Below are 21,415 nucleotides of genomic sequence, written 5' to 3'. Positions count from 1 at the left end.
TTGTGCAACATTGATATAAGTTGGCAGCCAAGAAGAATCGCCTGGAATGCGCATGTGTGAACAATGACAACTTCGTTGTGCTAGTCAGTGGGCAGGGTAGTTGCCATTGAGTGAGCATGTATACTGTGTGGTTGTCGTATTCAAAATGACTGAGCGAGTAGAACAACGAATCTGCATCAAATTTTGCATTAAGCCTGAACATTCCTCCATGGAAACTATTCAGATGGTTCAGCAATGGGCAACTGGTGATGGGCAGCTTCATCAGGACAACACATCTGCTCACACATCAAGTCTCCTGCAGAGATTTTAGGTGAAACATCAAATCACCCAGGTGACTCAGCCCCACTACAGCCCAGATTTGGCGCTCTGTGACTTCTGGCTTTTCCTAGAACTAAAATCACCTTTGAAAGGAAAGAAATTTGAGACTGTTGATGAGATTCAGGAAAATATGATGGGACAGCTGATGGCAATTGGGAGAACTGTGTGAGGTCCCAAGGTGCCTACTTTGAAGGGGACTGAGGTGTCATTGTCCTGTGTACAATGTTTCTTGTGTCTTGTATCTTCTTTGATAAATGTCTCTTTTTCATAGTACATGACTGGATACTTTCTGGACAGATATTCATGTTTACTTATTCTAACAACTGTTGACATTTATAAGATGGGATCTCCTGGGCTCCTTTGCTTGATTCATCAGGAAAATGGTAGCTAGCTAGCCCTGTGCCATTTTGCTTGTCCCCAGGGTGGACCTCACACCATGTATGAAGAAAGCTTGAGTCCAGAAATCATCAATTTCCAGTTTAAGTTGAATGAAAACAAGGAAATTATATTGGTTTCCACCATGTTCATTCTTGACTTTTTTAACTTCTTGGCCAAAGATCTTCACCTGTAAAGTTGTATCCATAGGCTTTTTAGTATATTTTATTTTTAAATTTTCATTTATTGATATGAAAGAGAGAGAGACATCAATTTGTTGTTCCACTTACACATTCATTGGTTGATTCTTGCATGTGCCCTGACTGGGGATCAAACCCACAACCTTGGCCTATCAGCCTGATGCTCTAACCAACTAAGCGACCCGGCCATGGCTTTGTTAGTATATTTTAAGTGAAGGAGCAGAAACATTTACAGTACAGCAAAGGTGTAGTGTTCAACCAGTTGGAAAGCACAGAGCTCTGGTGGCTCTGTTTGGGGGAGGGGCTCTGTCCTACAAAGTCACAATGTTATACCATGATGTTCCTAGGAGGTGGAACATTAGGCTATTTCTGTCCTAGAACACCATATTTAGAAAAGTTTTTCTTTTTTAAAAATCATAATAAAGCTGTTCAAAAATTTTTTAAAAAGGTGGACTTTCTTCAACAACTATTTATTACTTCAGATAAGAGTAAGGTAAATTATTCCTTGTTTAGAAATTCTTAGAGTATTCTTAAGAGGTAACCCAACACTTCAGAAGTGAAAATTTTAGAATAAACAGTATGAAATATGCCATCAGAAAGCAGTAAAAATACTAAGTTTGCTTTCTTATGAGTATAAACAGAAAAGCCCCTTCTTTTCCATAAGTGCCCTTTCTTGGAAACTCCACTTGTAAAGGAGTTGATAACATGGGATACATATTCACATAAATGCACCAATGGCAGTTTTAAAAGAGAAGCTTCCCCAAGTTCAAGCAAAGCTGAAGTCAACTGAATGATTCCAAATGTCTTCTTTGCTAGAGAAAAACTGAGTCCAAAGACATTTACCTAATCACTGCCCTCCCTACTCTCCTAAACTATAAGCAACTAGTAATGCTCATTATAGCAAGCATATTATTTTTAAGTCAAATTTCCAGTGGAGCTGTATTCTTAAGCACTTCAGTAATCTTGTAGCACACGAGGGCTCCTTCTGTGCAAAGTGTAATTTTGCTATATCATTACAGAGGTTATAAGTTATAATGAGATGTATGTATAACACTACACCTATGATTTGTTTGATGCTAAGTTCTGGACCTGGGAAGCAGTATTTTACATTTTCATCGCCATCCTTTTGGCCCACTCACAAACCCACTACCACGGCTAGTCATTGTCTGCACGTTGGAGAGGCTCAACATTGGTATTTAGTCCTATAGCTCACTTGCTTTTGGAGAAGGCTCAGGTTGTCTCAGTGACACTCAGGGAGAAAAGGAAGTGAGTCTGGAACTTTTAAAACACTGGGATACCAACCATTATCTCAATAGAAAATGGGTGCCAAACCTTCTCAGAACCCGGACAGCCGGGGCTTCACCGTTCTATGCATATCCCTCACTATCTGATGCTGCGTGTGCGGATGGCTGCCACGGTTCTCACATTTCTCTCTGATGAGTCTTTGTGTATAGAAGCTAAAGGACCCTGACTTCCTGGGGGAGGCTGGATATGCAGATGTCCTGGGGGAAGTGGTTTCCTGTATTTGGCCTGGTCTGTTTTTAACTTTTTTAAGATTTTATTTATTTATTTTTAGAGAGAGGGTAAGGGAGGGAGAAAGAGAGGGAGAGAAACATTGATGTGCAAGAGAAACATCAATCGGTTGTCTCTCATACATGTCCTGCCTGAGACAGAACCTGCAACCCAAGCGTGTGCCCTGACTAGGAATCAAACAGGAGACTTTTTGCTTTGCGGGATGATGCCCAACCAATTGAGCCACACTGGTCATGGCTTGTCTATTGTTTTGAAAGAGCTTTGGAAACATGATATTGGGCAGCAATATTTTAGGAGTTGGCCCTTAAATGTAGAAATATGGGTTCTATGTATTGGGCTTTCTTTTGGGCTGTTACAAATCAAAGTTGGCCCTGTCAAGAGGTATCAGTGAGTTCTTTAACTGTGAGCTTTTACAATTTAATATAAGAAAATCCTAACTGTAATAAAGACAGATGATGAAACCCTTCAGTATATGCAGCAATGCCTTCATTGTGGTCTCTTGTGAATTTAATTTTTTATTTGTTTATTTTTGTCACTTGTGAATTTTAAATCTTAGAACTTCAACACAACAGCTGAAAAGTGGGCTTTAATAATCCCTTGGGTTCATTAGGAAACTAAGTGAAAAGAAGAAATGTGTATTTGGTTTCCTCATATGCTTGTTTAGAAAAAATTCAGGTTCCATAGAAATTATTTGTTTTAAGATAGAATGACATTTACTCTGTATGTGAATACCAAGTGGCGGGCAGGCACCCCAAGGCCTAACTTAATGCGGTTTGAAGATGGAGGCTGTTAGGTTATTTTGCTTTCTTTTTAATCATCACATCCTGAGTGCCAAATTTTTATTTTTTTAAATGAGGCAGAAGAAGTTGAGGTTGCTAAGCCCAAATCAAAGCTAAATTAGAATAACATAAAACTAGGAATCCAAAGGAATGGAAGTTGAGTGATTCATAGCAGCCCCTCGAAAGTGAGTTACCAACAATTAAAATGGTTCTATGATGAAATAATGCTGACGTCCTTTGGGCAGGTTGGCGGTCCTCTTGGACCCTTCGCTGAGTAATTGATAAAATTAGGAGGTCTATAATGGTAACTTCTGAAGGTGCCTATATCTTCAGAGCCCTTTTCCTGTTCTGGTACCATTCCTACCTCCTGGAGGGACCACCTCTATTTGGAAAAGATAAGATACTGTACAAATCATGCCTTAAAAACCATGTAAGTGGCCCTGTTTCTGAACAGTGCAGTAACTTAGTTTACCTGGCTGAATATGCTCCCCACGGTCACTGTCGATAGACTGTCGTGTCACTGGAGGACAAGCTGCCTACAGGTTTCTCCTCCTTGCTTTGGACACTTTCTGAGGTCAAGACCTGAGTGGGTGATGTGAGTCCCCGGGGCTGTTTAGTTGATTTGGTGAACTTCTTGAATTCACTTGCAAAAGAAATGCCTTTTCTTTTGTCTTCTCGGGATGCCTGTGGGGAAAAAGCTCCCTGTTGGTACCAGGTTAAAGCCAGTGTCCGTGGCACTGTATCATCCGAAAGAGCCCTCCCCTGCTCCCTTTCTAGTATGTGGCGCTCTGGGAAGGGGGACTGAGGGATTCCCTTCCTGGACTGCTTACCCATGGAAGGGAAAATCCATTTCTTTTCCCATGGTGAGAATGGAGACAAACAATTTTCTCCCCCCTAAATTTCTTGCCTAAGAAACTTTCTCCTAGATTTCACTGCCTCCCAAATTTGATTACAGTGTAATTATAAACATTAACTAATTGGTGAAGAGAGCAAAATAACCTTGAACTTTACCTGCACCTGCTCCTTTAGTTTAAGGATGAATTTTCCTGCGCCTTTCCACTTGCTTTGGGCTTGAAACACACACTCCTGATCCAAAAGGACCCGCTGGGAGGACTTGGGGGTGGAAGATTTCTTGTTGGCTGTGTCTTTCACCACCTCTTCCAAAAGGACATAGTCACTCGGGTTGGGGTTGCTCAGGATGCTATAGGAGTACTTGGCTTTGCATAAGGTCTGAAAGATAAGTTATAATCAACTGAATAAAGGCACAGTGTCTCCAACACCTGCATTCATTGTAAATGAAACTTTAAGGTGGAAAACAGAGATTTTTAGAGATGATAGGGATCTTTCAGGTCATATCACCCTACTTTTCATTTTACATTTGTGTGGTTGCAGCTTACCATATACTTTCCTACATTACCTTGTTTAGCTTCACAACACTCCATGATTTACTCATTGTAATTCCCATTTTCAGACTAGGAATGTAAGCATATTCCAGAGGATGCGCAGCAAAGACATAACAGAATAAAGATGTGAGCCGGACTGGCTTCATCCACCAAAGCTCATAGACACGAAGGTCATGCAGACAGAGAGGGGCAGAATCCGGACCTGCAGGCGTCTCTCTGTCCCCCTGGGCTGCCTCTTCACCATGGAGTCTTGGGGGTTAAGGCATTTTAAAATTTAGTTGGCCTTACTTCTCATTTTGTACAAGATTATGTTTCATTTCTGCATTTGCTCACTCATCAAAGTTTAGTGAGGGCCTCTTACAAATATGTCCCAGGTACTTTGGGGACACAAAGAAACGAAGTTCAAAATCTATACTAACAAAATTATCATGCAGTAATAGCAAATAGCACTTAAATAGTGCTTACCATGTGCTAGGAATTGTACACTTTACATATATTACTGGCTTAATTTTCACAAAAAACTCTGTGAGCAAAGAACCATTATCTTAACTCCATGTTATCTAAGTGGCACCTTTCCATATGGTAGAACGTTGGAGCCAAATGGAACAGATTTGTGAAATCAGACCTGATATGTTGTTTACACAACAGAAATTGCCAAATGCTACAAATCAGAGTAGGATTTTTTTTTAAAGCATACCACTGTAACTAAGGCATAGATGGTTGCCCGAGATCTTAAAGTTATAAAAAGTGGACCCGAGATTTGAACCTCGAGCCTGTTGACCAAGAGTCTGTGCCATTAACCATTACACTATTCCAGTTCTTCAGGGTGTTTCATGACAAGGCTTTGAAGGAAGAAAATACAGTTTTCTGAAACCACATACACAGAGAAGCATGACCCGGAGGTGGAAGAGGGTCAGGGAAGACCTCCTGGTTGTTCTCTGGAGATGGTCATCAGGTCTTGATTTAGGCACGTCTGGGACAAGGAAAGTATTATTCTGCCGAGTCACCTCCTTCCTCCATTATTACCGGTGCCTCACAGGAGATGCTAGGTAAGCATCTGCTGAAGGAATGAACTATTATTTCCCACTCTCCCTTTTTAGGTCCCCACTGGCCTAGGAACTTCATTAATAACATAGGCTGACATCTGATTTGTCCTAATAATTTACACATAGGACAGGACTGAGGTGAGGAGGGGTGGGACATTCACCTGCTGAATGACATCCTGCGCGGTGCTGACGCGGGGCGCTTTGATGACGGTTCGAGGCTGCTCCGGGGACACGTCATGCACCTGGACAAAGAAACTCTCCTCCTCTGAGGCCAAGATCACCTCTTTGTCATCTTGAACAATGCTTTTCTCTTCTAGGTTCTATGTTAAAAAAGAAAAAAAGAATGAGTAAATGGTGAGAATAAGGAAAGAAAAATATAACAAAACTTTGAGATGTACAAAAATTTGGTAATGTGGAAGTAATCTCTAGCTTTATAGTTTGTATACTATTTAATATTTCAAAACTTATTCTAAAAGGACATGCATGTCTTAGAAAAAGAAGTACTCTGTTTCTGCTGATGTGGACAGACTGATAAGGTCTGGCCCAGAATAAGCTAATAGAATCTGCTTCTATTAGCTGTGGATTTTGAGTCCAAATCAACTGTAGATAAATTTGTAAAAAAAAAAATGCAGCACTTTGCCAATTACCGAAAGCAAGAGAAAGCCCACCCATTCTCATATAGACTTTGAACATTTAAGAAATGTTAGACATTTAAAATAGGAAATGTGAAACTAACATTCAGCCAGGTTAAATGAACAAACCCCACAGTGAAAGGTGGAAACAATGGCTGGAGGTGAGTTACATTAAAATGAATATTGACATTTTGTAAAGTATATGATTGTCTAACAACTATGCTGTACACCTGAAAAAATAATACTGAATGTAAACTGTAATTAAAAAATAAAATAAAAAAATATTAAGATATGATCTCTTAGAAAAAAATGAGTATCAACAAAATATTCAATAATTATGAGATTTAGTCATCAGGTTGATTGGTTTTTGGTGAACTGTCTTCCAGTGAGTTTTACATATATAACTATGTATATTACCTATATAGTTAGATATATCTATAGATGTATGTATGTACCTTATTAAAATTTTCAAGTAGTACAGAAATATATCTATAAAAAGGCTAATTTTTCCCACTTTTGCCCTTTTTCCTTCTCTCTCCCACCTCATTCTCCACAAAACAAAACAAAACAAAACAAAACAAAAACACTGTTGTTAGGTTATATATCCTCCTAAACATCTAGTATGGGTATACAAATATATTTTTGTACATGTGAATAAATAGATAGATACAATGAAACCCTTGACTTACGAGAACTTGGCTATAATGTGATTGTTAAATGGTTCCTGTTCTTTGTTAGCCTCAAAATGAGGCTATTGTTATTCTCAGATGAGGGTGGTTTACTGTTATCTTTTGCAGGGGGAGGCAGGAAAGGGAAGGAGAGGCAAGGCAAGTAAACAGTAGGCAACCCACCTCAGGATGTGAGGATTTGGTGGGGCGGTCCTCCGATCCCCAGCATCTCCTAGCCTCATCTCCTCTGAGCAGGCCACTGAAGTGGAGCTAACTAGCCAGAACCCAAGAATCATTGTCAAATAGGGCTCTATATTTGTTTTATTTCAAGTAAGAGCGATTCATGCACCTTATGTGTTGAACAAGCCTTATTTTTCCTATTGACTTGAAATATCAATTGAATCATGGATTACATTGTTAGATACATACATTTGTTTCTAGAATGCTCATTTTATTTCCTTGATCTACTTGGTTATTTCTGTGCTGGTGTCATGATTGCTGAGACTTTATAATGGATTTAAATGTTTTAATTTTTTATAATGAATTTTGACATTAAAAAATAAATAAAATCAATCTGCATTTAAAAAACAGAAAGAAGGAAGTAACTCCAACCTTTTGCGACAACATGGATGGAACTGGAGAATATTATGCTAAGTGAAATAAGCCAGGTGGTGAAAGACAAATACCATATGACTCACCTACAAGTGTAATCTATTCAACAAAATAAACTAATGAACAAAATAAACCACAGGCAAGGAAACATGGAGCAGACTGAAAGTGACCAGAGGGGATGGTGAAGGAGGACAATGGTGGACAAAAAGGGAAGGGACTAAACAAAGAACATGTATGAATGACCCATGGACATGGATAACAGAGTGGGAATTGACTGTGGGAGCGGGAGGTGGAGGTGGGAAGGGTAGAGGAGGGAAAAGGGGGAAAAATTGGGACAACTGTAATAGAATAAACATGACTTAAAAATAAAGTTAATTAAGAAAAATCAGCCACAGGACCCAGAATGGTTCTCATTAGTACTCACTAAAGTCAAATGGGTAACTGCCACCAGGTGGCGCCAAACTGTAGCCAGGACCAGAAAGGACTGGTCAACTACTCTCACAGGCTCATCCCTATCATTCCACTGATCTTGCAGTCCTGGCGCCTATGATTTACATGACTGCAGCTTTTGGACTCCACGCATTCTATTATGGGCTTGGGGTAGAGTGATGGTTAATACATAAAATTAGATTGTATTCTATTACCTATACTGTTCTACAATTCGTTTTTTCTCTCCACTTCAAAGACTGTGGTCATTTCTTGTCAATTCATAGAGATTTTGTTGCATTATGTCATTGCATTGATTACAATATATTTAATCAATCAGAGAGAGGGGTTAAGTGGTAATGCACATGACATAATTTATAATCTCAGGGCCCTGAAAACCAGAAAGCAAGCAAGCAAGCAAAAAAAAAAAAAAAAAAGGTCCTAATTGCTACATAAAATATCTTGACAACCATGCATGTTTATCTTTAAAAGAGCTCCTTAGGGCCTCACTTAGAGCTTATTTATTTTTCAGGAGTTTTCAGCTGCATTAGAAGCCCCAAATAATGACCCTAACAACAGCCCTCACTGTACAGCCCTTTACAGTTTACTAAGCATTTTTCTACATATTGTCTACATGTTTATCATGGGTCTCATGATGATCTCTTTGAGTCAAGCAGGGTAGCAGTTTCTATCATAGATTTTACATATTAGGGCACAGAGGTACACAGAAGTCAGGTGAGCTGCCCAAGGTCATCTAATATGTGGCAGAGCCAGGTTTGTCTGGTTTCAAATCCAGCAGGTGTCAGAGGAGAGCATACTGATGACAGGAAGATGTGCTACCTGATAGCGCAACAGCCCAGGAGACAAGAAAATTGCAGAAGGCCGGCAGGAGAGACCAGAGGCCACAGGGAGCAGTCCGGGCACTTTGAATATGTGGACAAACTGCTTATATATATTACTAGTTCCAAAGAGCAAAATACATGAAAATGCATAAAGCTCTAATCTAGCAACTATGTCAGTGCCTGCCTGTATTCAATTGCTGAATTCATTTTTCAATCAGTAAGTATGTGTTGCATGTTATTATGCACCAGGTAAACCTAGACACATTAAATGTGATTTGTTAATTTTTGAAATACATTTCCATCATTTCAAAAACTGCCTCCAAACAAGAACATATCAGAGAGTTTGCTGTATTCTCATGAGAAGTGTTTTACACTTCTAATTGATCCTCTTTTTCTTCAAAATCCTTCTCTTTCACCAGCCCTTATGCAACATTTTATTCGTGAGGTCTCTACTGCCTGTTATCATATACATTTTAAATTGTGTAGGGGAAGCCCTGACCTCCCAGCCCGTCCCATCTCACGATGAAGGCCCACATGACACTCAGCAGCCCGTCATGCTGCCTGTGGCTTGCTGCCTCCCACAGTGCTGGGCGCGCTGGCCCACAGGGACGGACACAACTGCAGCCTGGGCAGCACGGGATGGTGGAAATGACATGGACCTGGAAGTCACAGGACTCGAGTTCTTTCTATTACTCACCTGCCATAGCGTAACCTGAACCTCCGTTTCCTTATGATATCATGAGTTCATTCAAAGAGTGAGTGTGTGAGAGCTTTGAACTCCGTAAGTCATTATGCAAATATTTGATTTAAAGAATTCACTCAATTGTCACCTATAAGATACTTTTTTACATATCATAAAGACAATTAGAAATAGGAAAAATATTGAGAAATTAAAGACAGCTTTAAAAATCGAGCTAAGCTCTCTATTTTCTCATAAAGCTATTGTTATTAGAACTGCTTTTTCTCTGGCTTAGCAATTTGTATGTCTTATAGGAAGAGGAAGCTGGGGAGACAATTACATTTCTTTGCTTAAATGAAGTGTTCTATTACGGTCTAAGGCCATGTTAAAAGGGGAGGCAGTGGCTCTGGTTCCTAAAGGAGAGGTGCAGGCCATGTTCACAATTACGTACTGAGGGAAAAACTGAGCCATGGTGCTGGCAATGGGCTATCTAATCCATTGTGTCCCAACAAACATGAACCATTAGTGGGCGCTGTACCAGTCAAGCTCTAGTACATCCCCCAAAGGAGCAGATCACGTGCTCAGAAGAGGGCCTGGCACATATCCGGTGCTCAATAAATATTTATTTAATCAAACTGCTGAATGGACTCCACTCCTTCATCTTTGGCATGCTGTGAGGCATGACCGTCTGCATGAAGCAATGACCTTATTTTAAATTTACTATCATTAAAAAAAAATGGCAGTAAGTTAGTGGGCTCCTATCAGTTTATTTAGGGAAAAAAAGGGCTCCATCAATGAGCCCCAACAGAAGCCAGCAATTTGGAGTTGACACTGTACTGTTTCCTTCACGAGAATTATCATAAGGGTATCAGTGAACATAATGTATTTAGTACATTACAATTCTGACCGAAGATAAGAGGTTATTCTTACTTTGTGTGAAGTTATAGAATATTAAAAAAAAATACTGTTGTTTTACTTATAAGCACTGAACTTGTTATTAGCTAAAACTTTAATAGGCACTCACAGGAATGCAACCAACCCCAAAATGCACAATGCCGACGGGCCTTGCACCACACCTTCTGTGACCCTCACAATGTCATCTCACACATGCAAATGAGACACTGCACAAACGGCTGGCAGTGTGTATCCTCTGAGATCCTTTGTGTTTTAGCTCCCTTTGTTTTTTTTTCTTTATTGTATTTTTCCATTACCCTTTAGTTCCCTTATACTCCCCTCCCCCCAGCAATCACCACACTGTTGTCCGTGTCCCTGAGCCCTGTTCCCTCCACCCCGTAACCTCCTCCCCTCCCAGCTGTCATCTGCTCACTTTGTTTCATAAGGGATGATTTTTAGACTGAATTTCTGTAACATAGAGATAACATTCTGAGTATGTGCAGAAGAATAAAATCATTTCTCCATATTTACTTAAGAAGAATAATATAAATCAAGTTTATATTACATCACAAGAAATCCTGATTTTGAGGGAGGCGGCCAGCGGTGAGGCGGTTAATTACATACTGAGCGGTGACTGTGCGGGTTGTGCCCAGACACACTTACTTCCTGCTGGGTTTTTAACACAATCCTGCCAACGTATCCCTCCTCTGGAAACCAGCTGTTTAAAATCTGCACAATCTCTTCTTCTGGACCAATGGCTCTCTGGAATGGTTGTTTTCTGCATTCATTCTTTTCTTTAGAGATAAAATATTTTTCTTCCATCAAAAAATAGTCTGTGGAAATAGGTTTGGTGTCTTGTTCAATGGTCAGAATCTAAACATAAAGCAAAGACAGAGTTAGCACACCTCGGAGGAGTGGGGCAAAAACTGTAATTCGAAACACATCTATTTTCGTATTATGCCAAGTAAAGTAAGCCAATCAGTGAAAGACAAATACCATATATCTCACTTATATATGGAAACTAATGAACAAAATAAACTAATGAGCAAAATAGAAACACAGGCATGGATACATGGAAGAGACTGATAGCTGTCAGAGGGGAGGGTGGTAGAGGTGGGGAGGCTGGAAGAGAGAAGGTGAAGAGATTAAGCACGGAACATACATGCATGACCATGGACACGGACAATGGTATGGGGACCGCCTGAGGTGGGGCTGGGTGGAGGAGGATAAAGCAGGAAAAAGTGGGGACAACTATAATAGCACAATCAATAAAATTAATTAAAAAAAACCCCACGAGTCTATCTTTATGGTGTTCAGGTGGCCGTGATGTGCACTGTAAGTGAAATCTACTCTGGAGTGTGGCATAATCCTTTTTGGAAGGTCTAAGAATTCTCTTATGCCCAAAAAGAATTGTTTGTGTCCATTCTGGACAATGACACAATTTATTCATAATCCCCAGATATCATAACTATTTTTCCCACTGCTGGAATGAGAGCTTGTACTGAATTGAAAACTTTAGGTTTTCAAATATATGAATTTATCTCTTTGTAACCTTACAATACAGGACTAAGGCAATGAACCCAGCCCAGCTTTTACCAAGATAATCTCTCCAGCATCATCTAATCTCATCAGATCTAAATTCCTGGGAATTCTCCTTTCAATAGGCTCTGGACTGGGTGCCTGGAGGCCTGTTTTCTTTTTTGGCTACTGACCCTGGCAGTCAAACAGATGGCTGAGACAGGGCTGGAGTGCCAGACAGAGGCGGGCCTGAGGTTTGCCTTTAATACTTACTGGCTGTGAGGTGCTGGGCAAGATGTTTAACCCTTTAGAGATTCAGTTCCCCCTTTATAAAGTGGGAACAGTAAGAGTAATGAGGGGAAGCAGAACGTGCCACGATGTTTGGGATATTGATTATTTTAGGTTGGTTGTTTCCAAGAAACAAAAGACTCAGTAAGAACCTTCAACCTTCCCTCTTACTACCTAAAAGAATTTAGATAGAGGACCTGCTCGAGGCAGGGGGATAACCATCCCAGGTAACTATAGTTTAATATAAATTAGTACACGAAGTGGCGGGGGCGGGGGGGGGGGGCTAGCTATGTTCATTTGTTCAGAGTCCTCTCTGTGTCCCATTGTTAAAGATGGCCCGGTAAACATGTATTTACCATTTGCTTTTCCATCTCCATGTGAATTGCCTTCCTGGCCTTTTAAGTCCCAAACACACAGTCAGTCTCTCTCTCTCCCTCTCTGCTTTAACTTGACACTCTGTCCTCTGGTCTCACATTCTTATAGAACTCCCATGTGTACCTACATAATAAAATTGGTTACTGGTATTTTTTCCTGTCAATTTGATTATTAGTTTAGCCAGAAGAATTTTGAAGGTGGGAGGAGGATTATTTTTCTGCCTCCACAGTAACAGCCTGTTAATTTTATGATTTGTTTTATGATTCAGGCCCTGGTTATGAGATATAACATGAGCACAGTATGAGAACTCAATAGTCAAGAGCCATCATTATAGTCACTCTTGGTCACGAGAGAGGGCTGCCACCATCAGGCCTGGATTAAGTCAACAGCCTTCTCCTCCATCCCTGTTGCTGTGGCATCTCACTTGGAGGAAAAGAATGAACCGAGGATGCTGGGGGCAGGAGAGTCTTGGAAGGCTCTCTCCGCCCCTGCGCCCCCCCCCCCCCCCCCCCCCCGCCCTTGGTCTGCAATGGATGCTGGGCTCTGGATTCCATGGGGGCAGGGCAACCGCCACTGCAGGAACCATTCAGCATGCTGGCCTCTAGGGGCAGGCCAGTGCGGACACTCACCTCCCTCCTCAGTCCTGCTTTACTGCCACATGGTTATGCACAGGGGTTGACAATCAAATAATGGGCTGCTTTTTATGGGTAGTCCATGGAAATGTTTCCTCACTTTATATCTTCACATTTTATAGTCCCCAAACCCCCAAAGGGGCTTTAAAAACAACTTTAAAAAAAATCCTCACCTGAGCACATTTTTTCATCACTTTTAGAAAGAGGAATGGGGGAGAGAGAGGGAAACATCAATTGGCTGCCCTTTGCACGCGCCCCACATGGGGATTGAACCTGCCACCCAGGCAAGTGCCCTGGTGGAGAATCAAACCCGCAACTCTTCAGGCTACAAGATGATGCTCCAACCAACTGAGCCACAATGGCCTGGGCAACAGGGCTTTGTGATAGGAGACACTAAATTTCATGGATTGACTGATTTAAAAAACAAAAATCCAAAGAAACACCCCACCTTGGTAGTAGCTTCTGTTTTATGATGTGTGAAATTTGACAGTTAAGCTTTCTCTGACTCTAAGTCGGTGATAAGATGTTGGGGAAAAGTTGGCCTGTCCATAGAGACTTCCCCTCAAAGGACAGAACTACTTATTAACATGTATTATATGTGGTTGATCAAAGGGCTTTTACTCCCCCAACCATTCGATGATCCCAGTTACAGTTCATCATATGTCCTAACTTAAGAGGAAGCTCCATAGTCACTACCCCTTGGTCACTGCTCCCCTTGGCCTACTCTCAAATAGAAGGATTTTTGAAGTGGATTAAGGATAAAATGGTCTGCAAGGAGATTAGGTCACTGTACCAACCAGGAGTGGAGCTTCTGGTGTGAAGAGGAAAGGAATCACACATACACCTGCCTTGCTCTTTTGAGGAGCAACATCCCTGGATGTTGCTTTGTTCCTGGCTTTCTCCCTCTTACAAGTCCTCCTGTGGGGCAGTGTCCCTGCCTGCGGAAGGCCACCAAGATCTCCGGGGGGCCCAGGGCACAAGGGGACTTGGGCCAGTCCTGCTACATTGGTCGGGGTAACAGGCTCTCCTCCTCTTGTGTTGGCTTTCCACGCCTCTTCACATCACTGGAGGGATAGGGCCTCAAGGATCAAGACTGAGTGCCAGGGGAAGAGGGGCAAATGAAGGCCTGAGGCTGTAGGGGCAGAAGATGTCTTCTTGACTTAAAAGGTCCATCTTATGCTCTAAGAATCTGATCCAGTTCCTAGAATGATAGACTTCATTCAGTTTGTGTGCAAATTCTGCTTGATTGGTAAGCTCTGCACTATGAGGCTGTGTCTAGGCTCAGAGGGAAACAGCACACGTGGTTGGAGAGCCACTCATCCTGGTCTTTACCCTTCTTGAGCCTAGTGTATTTTTTAAAATAAAGCTGAAGATTTCTTTAAAATTCTTCTCTACAGGTTAAGGTAACTTATTTAGTGGTACCAAGATCTCTCAGGTCATTTGTAGGGTGGATCTCAATGTTGAACATCACAAATAATCAAAAGGTAAATTATCAACATAGTTACATACACACAAGCTCACTGCACTTACTTGTTGGAGAAGCTGCTTTGCCCTGGTGCCTCCATTTATAGAGAAAACAGTAAAGGGTTCTGGACCTGGGACCCCATGTACTGTGACTCTGTGAGTCTGAAAACATTTTCTTTCTTCTGTATTAAACATCTGTCAAGGAAGACCACAAGATTTCTCTTTCATTCTCATGCTCATGCAGTTTCCAGGCTATATTCAACACAGAAGTGCTAGTCCTTAGAAGGATGTACAGGGACATGTGAATGGAAAAGCAGAGCATCCTTTACAACCTGACTCATCTTTCTGTGGTTGAAGAAGCAATGGTGCATCTTCTTTAACAGACTAGTGAGGATATTTAACAGCATACCACCAAAATATTAATTTATTTTACAAAACAGTATCTCTTCCCATCATAATTATGGAAGTGATATCATCTGAAATATATCCTAGTCCTAATTTCTGAACTGACATTCAACAGTGTCTATTGAGTTCCATTTCTCTTGAAGGCAATGGGCTAGAATTTTGGATGGTAAGATGATAAATAAAATATGCTGGCAAGTAAAGCACTTCCCCGAGTTCTGTGAGTCATTCTAGCAAATTGCTGAATATGAAGAGGGACTTGTGACTGGCATCTGAAGTGTGGGTTGGCTTGTGGGACTGGGCCCTTGTGGGTAGTCTTGTGGGATCTGATATTAACTCCAGGTAGATAGTGTCAGGACTGAACTGAGAGGTAGGACAGCCAGCTGGTGCCAGAGAGTTAAAGAAGTAATTTTGGAAAGAACATGGCGCATTTGGTGTCAGAAGCCCTGTGAGGAAAAATGGTTCTTTCTTGGCATGTGTAGACTCTTCAGCTCTGCTAAGTATTGAGGGCAACCAACCCAGAATCAGGCCCCTACCTTGACTTTCAGAAAGCATCTGATTCTTGCTCTCAGGTGCCAGGTGGCCCTGTCCCTGTTTCCCAGTCCTTTGCACAAAGATAGAGGCAATGCCTTACACTTTGGCCAAAGTGCTGTTCTTAACCTTGGCCACACTTTGAAGGGAAAAGGTGGAGAACTTAGGAAAACAAAGTCGGGGACAGAGAGAAAAGAAACTGATGAGGTGAGGGAACGAGAAGCAGAGAAGAAAGGCTGGCTACTTGGAGGTGGCAGTGGTGATGGTCAAGCCAGCACCATCGTGAGCATATAAAATACCTTTCCAAGGATGTTAGGACTATGTTGAAGAATAAGACTGATACAACAGTGATCAGACTGTTAACATGTAAACAGGTAATGAGTGGACAGCCTATTAAATTTCAAAAGCAGGCATAATGGAATGAACCAGTTTACTATAGCAGTATTGCTTGTTTAAGTTAACAACCCTGGATCACTGGAGTGAGCACAGGTCCTTTGGTTCTCGAACTTCAATGGGGAAGAACTTTACCTGGGGGATGTGTTAAAACACTGATTCTGCAATGGCGGCACTTTTTGTTTGCAGTGCTCCTCTCTCATTCCCAAGAGTGCAGACTCTGTAATCTCCCCAGTTGCTGGGGTGCCAGTTATGTATTAACAGCAGCATCTGGCTGCCTACTCCAACCGTGTTCACCTGACATCTGCCCCGGACCACTGCAAGAGTGAAGGATTTTCCTCGTCTAACCTAAAGTTTCTAGAAGGACTGAATGCTTCCTAGTAGGTTTGCTTAATTAGCTCCTTCCTCCCATGTTATTTTTGGCTCACATTAAGAGTATGGGCTTTGGCACTAGATAAACTTGGGATTATGGTTGACTGAACTCAGGGATACTTAGCTCTTACCTTCCTCATCTGTAAAATGGAGATGATAGTCATAGCACCTTCATAAAGTTATTGAGAGGGTTGGGTGAATTAATATATATGTAAAGTGCTTAGAGAATGCCAACTGTCAGCCTTTTCCTTTTATCATTATTTCCATAGCTACTCAGTGATCACTCTCCTGTATCACAAGTAAGCCTACCTCCAGCATAGCAATCCCCGCAAATATGCTGAGTGAAACAGAACTTAATTACCAAAGAGGCTGGCACAGTACTGCCAGAGGAATTTTCTTCCATCCTTCTGCTGTTTATGAATAAACTAGAGATTTCTAGGACTTCATTGTGGAGGTTTCGCAGCTGGAGATGCCGATATCCTGGAACAATGCAGAATTGGGAAAAGCCTGTTAGCCATGCACAGCAGAGCTCTGCCAAGACGATGCCCCAGGGAGCTTGAGGAATGGTAGGTAGAAATAAGACCTTACGATGAACAGGGGGTGGCAACGGGCATGCAGCCAACTGATGCCTTGTCGTCAGGAATGTACAGCCCCTGGGGACAGTTTTGAGCCACCTAGTGGTCATTACCTTGTCTAGGAACTGTTTTTTAACTTAAATAGAAAGTCTTACACTCAAACAAAATATAGTACAAAACCTGATCATTTTTGTGTCTATAGCCACTGTTTTATAAATACTTCAGATTAGAACAGCTTTAGTGATATTAATTCCAACCATAGGGAATTGGTTAAATGTAATGGTGTGAATGCTTGTGTAAGTATAAAATGGAATACTATGCAGCCAGTAAAAAGTGATAGTGTAGATGTATAGTTATTAACACAAAAAGTTGTTCACTTACCTACATTAACTAGTAAGTGAAACCAGTAAGTTGCAAAACATGAAGATGAGTAGGAAGCCTGTGTATTAAAAATATATACTGTATACCAGTGTGTACATATATGGGCAGAGAAATAAAGCTTGCAAAAGATATACACCAAAAATGATCATTTTGGAGAGATTAAAAAAAGGATTTCTAAAAAGCTGATTTTGCTTCTCATAGTTTCTCACATTTTTGTAGTAACTATTATGGGCTGAATGGTGTCCTCCTAGAATTCATAAGTTGAAGCTCCTAATACCCAGTAACTTCAGAATGTGACCATATCTGGAGATAGGGCCTTTAAAGGGGTAGTGAAATTAAAATGGGTTATCAGGGTGGGCCCTATCCAAAATGATGTGTCCCTGTAAGAAGACATTAGCACATAGAGAGAGATACCAGGTGCTAAGCACACAGACTGAGGGATGACCATGTGACGACATAGTGGGAAGGCGCATCCACAAGCCAAGGAGACAGACTTCAGAAAAAACCAAACCTACTGACAACTTGATCTTAGACTTCCAGCCTCCAAAACTGTGAGAAAATAAAATTTCAATTGTTGAAGCCACTCACTTGTGGCATTTTAGTGTGTCAGTCCGAGCTGACTAATACAGTGACCGTGTGCTCCTTGCACAATGGAGACAAGAAACAGGAAAAGGACAAAAGGCGTGGAACTGTCACAGGTTTGCAGTGCTCAGACGCTGGCAGTTTGAGTGTGGCTGTGGGAGGAAGTATGCACTAGGATGTTAGTACTCAAAGTAGACTGACAGGATCAGCACTTCTGGGAGTTGGTTTGAAATGCAGAATTTCAAGCCCCACCCCAGATTCTACTGCATCCGAATCTGCATTTTATTACCAAGAGCCCCAAGCAACTCTCATGCACACCAGAGTTTAAGAGGGAGTATGCAGATGGTCCGGACAGGTGCGAGCAGAGGAAGATCCCCGGAGGCCCACAGCAAAGCCAGCCCACCAGTCAACTGCCTCGGCTGCTCAGGATTCTGCACCCTTCCTGTTTCCCTCCCAACACTCAGCCCTGGCTTCTGACACTGCACTTCCGGCAGGCACTGATTCCAGCCTCGTCCCACTGAGCCACTGCTACACCCCAGCCCTCCCTCCTCTCTGCTTCCTCTCCTTGCTTCAGTCTCTGCTTTAAAGGTGCCAGGGGTGCAATGGGTGCTATTTGGGGAGGGATGTGGGGAATGAGAGCCAACCACCACTACTCCTGACATCAGCAGCAGCAGGAGAGGCCATACTTCCCCGTGGGAAGTGGGAGAGGAGCGTTGTGACTACTTCGGATATTAGGATAATATAGAGGAAAAGCCTGTTCTGAGATGTACTTAAACAGTGTTCAGATTCATATTATTTCTCTTTGCCTCTTACTTTAAGTTTTTAATATAAAAAATTCAAATATACAGAAAAGCAGAGAGAAGAGCTCCAGGGCATCCGTCATGCAGCTATAGTAATTGTTAACATCACGGCAATGTGATTCTACCTCGTTTTAAAGCCTTGAGTGGAAGGATTCTCTGAGCAGTGACTGCTGAGCTGTTGTTTTCCACGACTGCAAAACGAAGAAATACAAGGTCTTCAAAGTAAACCCGGAAGAAGAACTGCTCGTTCCACATGGGGTTTAGAGTGTTTCGATGGATGGGCTTTGTGCGGAAGTGGCAGCTGTCCAGCGGCATGCCCAGGACATCGACCTCAATGCACGGGCTTCCTGTGCTGTTACTTGGGCACACGTTCTGGCCAGAGACAATCTGAGGGAGGAAGCGGGGATCAACGTCACTGAAGATAAAAAGGAAACAAAGGCAACCTCTGTACCTCACCACTTCCCTCCACAAAGAACACTCTGGAATGGGCAAGGTAAATGATTAATAAATCGGCTAAAATAAACAACAAAAAAAGGGCAAGTGATTGTAATCAGGGAATCACATGGCTGGGGTCATGGGAAAGCTTATTTTGTCACCTCATTGACCTGCCACCTTTCAAGAGTCAAAATGCTGAAGTATCTTCAAAACCAAGCTGCTTCAGAGGAAACCAAGTATGAAATTAATATGAAATTAAGTTTCTCAAGAAGGCGAGGGAAAAGGAGGAGGGAGACCTTATGCAATGTAAGCACAAATTGGTAACAAATATTCTGTTCAAGATGTTTTAGGTGTGTATTTTATAACTTCAAAGTCATTTTCTTGAATAGTTTAGTTTTGCAGCAAGTCACACAGAATGGAGTTAAAAATTAATTCATAGCCTTCTGTTAGCAGATGGAACCCTACTGGAGCCCTGCTAAGGTGGTCACACAGAAGAGGGGCCCTTGCCCTAGCCTTAGGGAAAGAGACAAGCAGTTGGGATGGGCTCTCCCAGGGCTTTGAGGTGTTGTGAGCAGAGGCTGCTTGGCATTCTTCCTTTGGAGTTAAACGGGCAAGTTGTAAAGTCAGACAGAAGAGGTTACCTCATCCCTCTTTGCTTTCACCCATCCAGCGGGCTTTTCCTCTGTCTGCTAAGAGGGAGTGAAAGAATGGGGAATAAAGTTGAGCGATGAGGATCAGGGGTATTGTTAAGGGCAGCGTGTGGAGTTTTGACATTTAGTCCATTAAGCAACAAAAGGAGTAAGGAAAGGCCCAGGAATGATACATTTTAAACTGTAAGGAGGAAAGACATTAAATTGATTTGTATGTTGATGCCTGTTTGATCTTTTAAGAGCCTGTGAGAGTTTAAGATGACCTGCTCTAACAAGGAGCACAACTTCTAGGTCAGGGACTCAGCGGTGATTCCAGGGGCTCTGGAGGACAGGGTTACCACCGTCAGCACGCAGGGGAAGCAGGGAGCTCGTAACTCCATCTACTGGGCACTAGCAATGACTGACACTGGTGACAGCGTCCCTAAACTACAGCCACTGCTTTTAAGAGGTAAAGAAATCCTTTTGGGAACTAAATCTGCATGAACCAAACGGCAACACGAAAACTTTGTAATGCCTTCAATTAAAAACCAATTCACATCCAGCGAGGCTGAAGCACCCTGCTATCTTCTGATGACAGGGGCCACACTTACAGTTAAAGAATAGACGGCGGGCTCCATGTTGTCCAGGTCTCTTTCCAAGGGAGAGAACTTCTGATACATGGGACAGTTCTTGTCCCACAGAACTGGGGGCTTCAAAACATAGCCACAGCCACCGTTGGCCTCAAACATGGCAGCATTTAAATGTAAAGGGAGATCTGCAAAACAAAGTCAATATTGCCTGCTACTTTGTCACTTATAAATGTGAGGTTCATAAGAACTTTGTATCCATTTTCCCCAAGCTTAAGCATGAAAAAGAGGTGACCATCCATTTATTCCATAGACTGATCTAGTCGCTACTGTGTGCCTGGTTGTGTTAGGCTCAAGATACAACAGGTATCAAGACACGAAGTCCCTGTCTCCCTGGAGCTCAGTTTATGGGAGAGGCCCAGTGTTCTTAGTCCAACCCAGGTTCTGCCACTTAAAAAACTCCTTCTGCAAATAAAAATATACAACACCTATCCAAAAAATATAATTAAGATATGTCATTTTATACTGAATCTTAGAAAGGAATAATAATGGCATTCGCTTATCCCCATATGCCAAACTATGCAGATAACTGTGTGATCAATTCTTGCTTTTGCAAGTATAAGATAAAATCTCAATAATCCAAGAAAGACTGGGAGGAGAGCCAGAAAAATATATTTTTCCCTGAAATCTCAATTTCAACCCATAAATTACAATACTTCTACCTCTTTTTTAGTTGTAGTTAAACATGAAAAAAAAATTACTATCACATGTGATTCACATCATGTCCATGATCCCCTCCATTGTAAACTCTGGGAACCCTCACAATGGCTTCCAGTCTTCGGTGGCCAGATTTTACTTGGCACAGTTCTGTGATGAACGATTGGGTTCCTGCACCGTTTTGGGCTCTTACACACTCAAATGCTCATCTGATGGCTCATGTCTGTATAAAGGTTGCCCAAATGAACAGCGAGTTTATGAGACACACCTGACAAATATTCCCTCTGTTAGATTCCTTCCATGTGCAGAGTGAACTTTGTTACATGG

General features: G+C 41.8%; 1 protein-coding gene across 1 annotated transcript in view; it reads right to left on the bottom strand.

The window, feature by feature from the left end:
* Positions 1-21,415, bottom strand: part of PLCE1 (phospholipase C epsilon 1) — a 307,719-nt gene continuing 286,304 nt past the window's right edge. The window contains exons 25-33 of the mRNA XM_054572876.1: positions 20,396-20,559; positions 18,846-19,107; positions 16,744-16,862; positions 14,751-14,879; positions 11,071-11,280; positions 5,816-5,974; positions 4,217-4,435; positions 3,678-3,889; positions 1-883 (exon numbers count right to left, since the gene is read on the bottom strand). Coding sequence (XP_054428851.1) covers positions 3,701-3,889; positions 4,217-4,435; positions 5,816-5,974; positions 11,071-11,280; positions 14,751-14,879; positions 16,744-16,862; positions 18,846-19,107; positions 20,396-20,559 — 1,451 coding nt within the window. The 3' untranslated portion in view covers positions 1-883; positions 3,678-3,700. The remainder of the gene's footprint in view (positions 884-3,677; positions 3,890-4,216; positions 4,436-5,815; positions 5,975-11,070; positions 11,281-14,750; positions 14,880-16,743; positions 16,863-18,845; positions 19,108-20,395; positions 20,560-21,415) is intronic.

This window comes from Pteronotus mesoamericanus, unplaced genomic scaffold (genome assembly GCF_021234165.1).
Source record: "Pteronotus mesoamericanus isolate MK-2021 breed Mesoamerican mustached bat unplaced genomic scaffold, CSHL_Meso_final contig_24, whole genome shotgun sequence".
Classification (NCBI taxonomy): Eukaryota; Metazoa; Chordata; class Mammalia; order Chiroptera; family Mormoopidae; genus Pteronotus; species Pteronotus mesoamericanus.
This window is presented reverse-complemented; position numbering and strand designations above follow the sequence as displayed.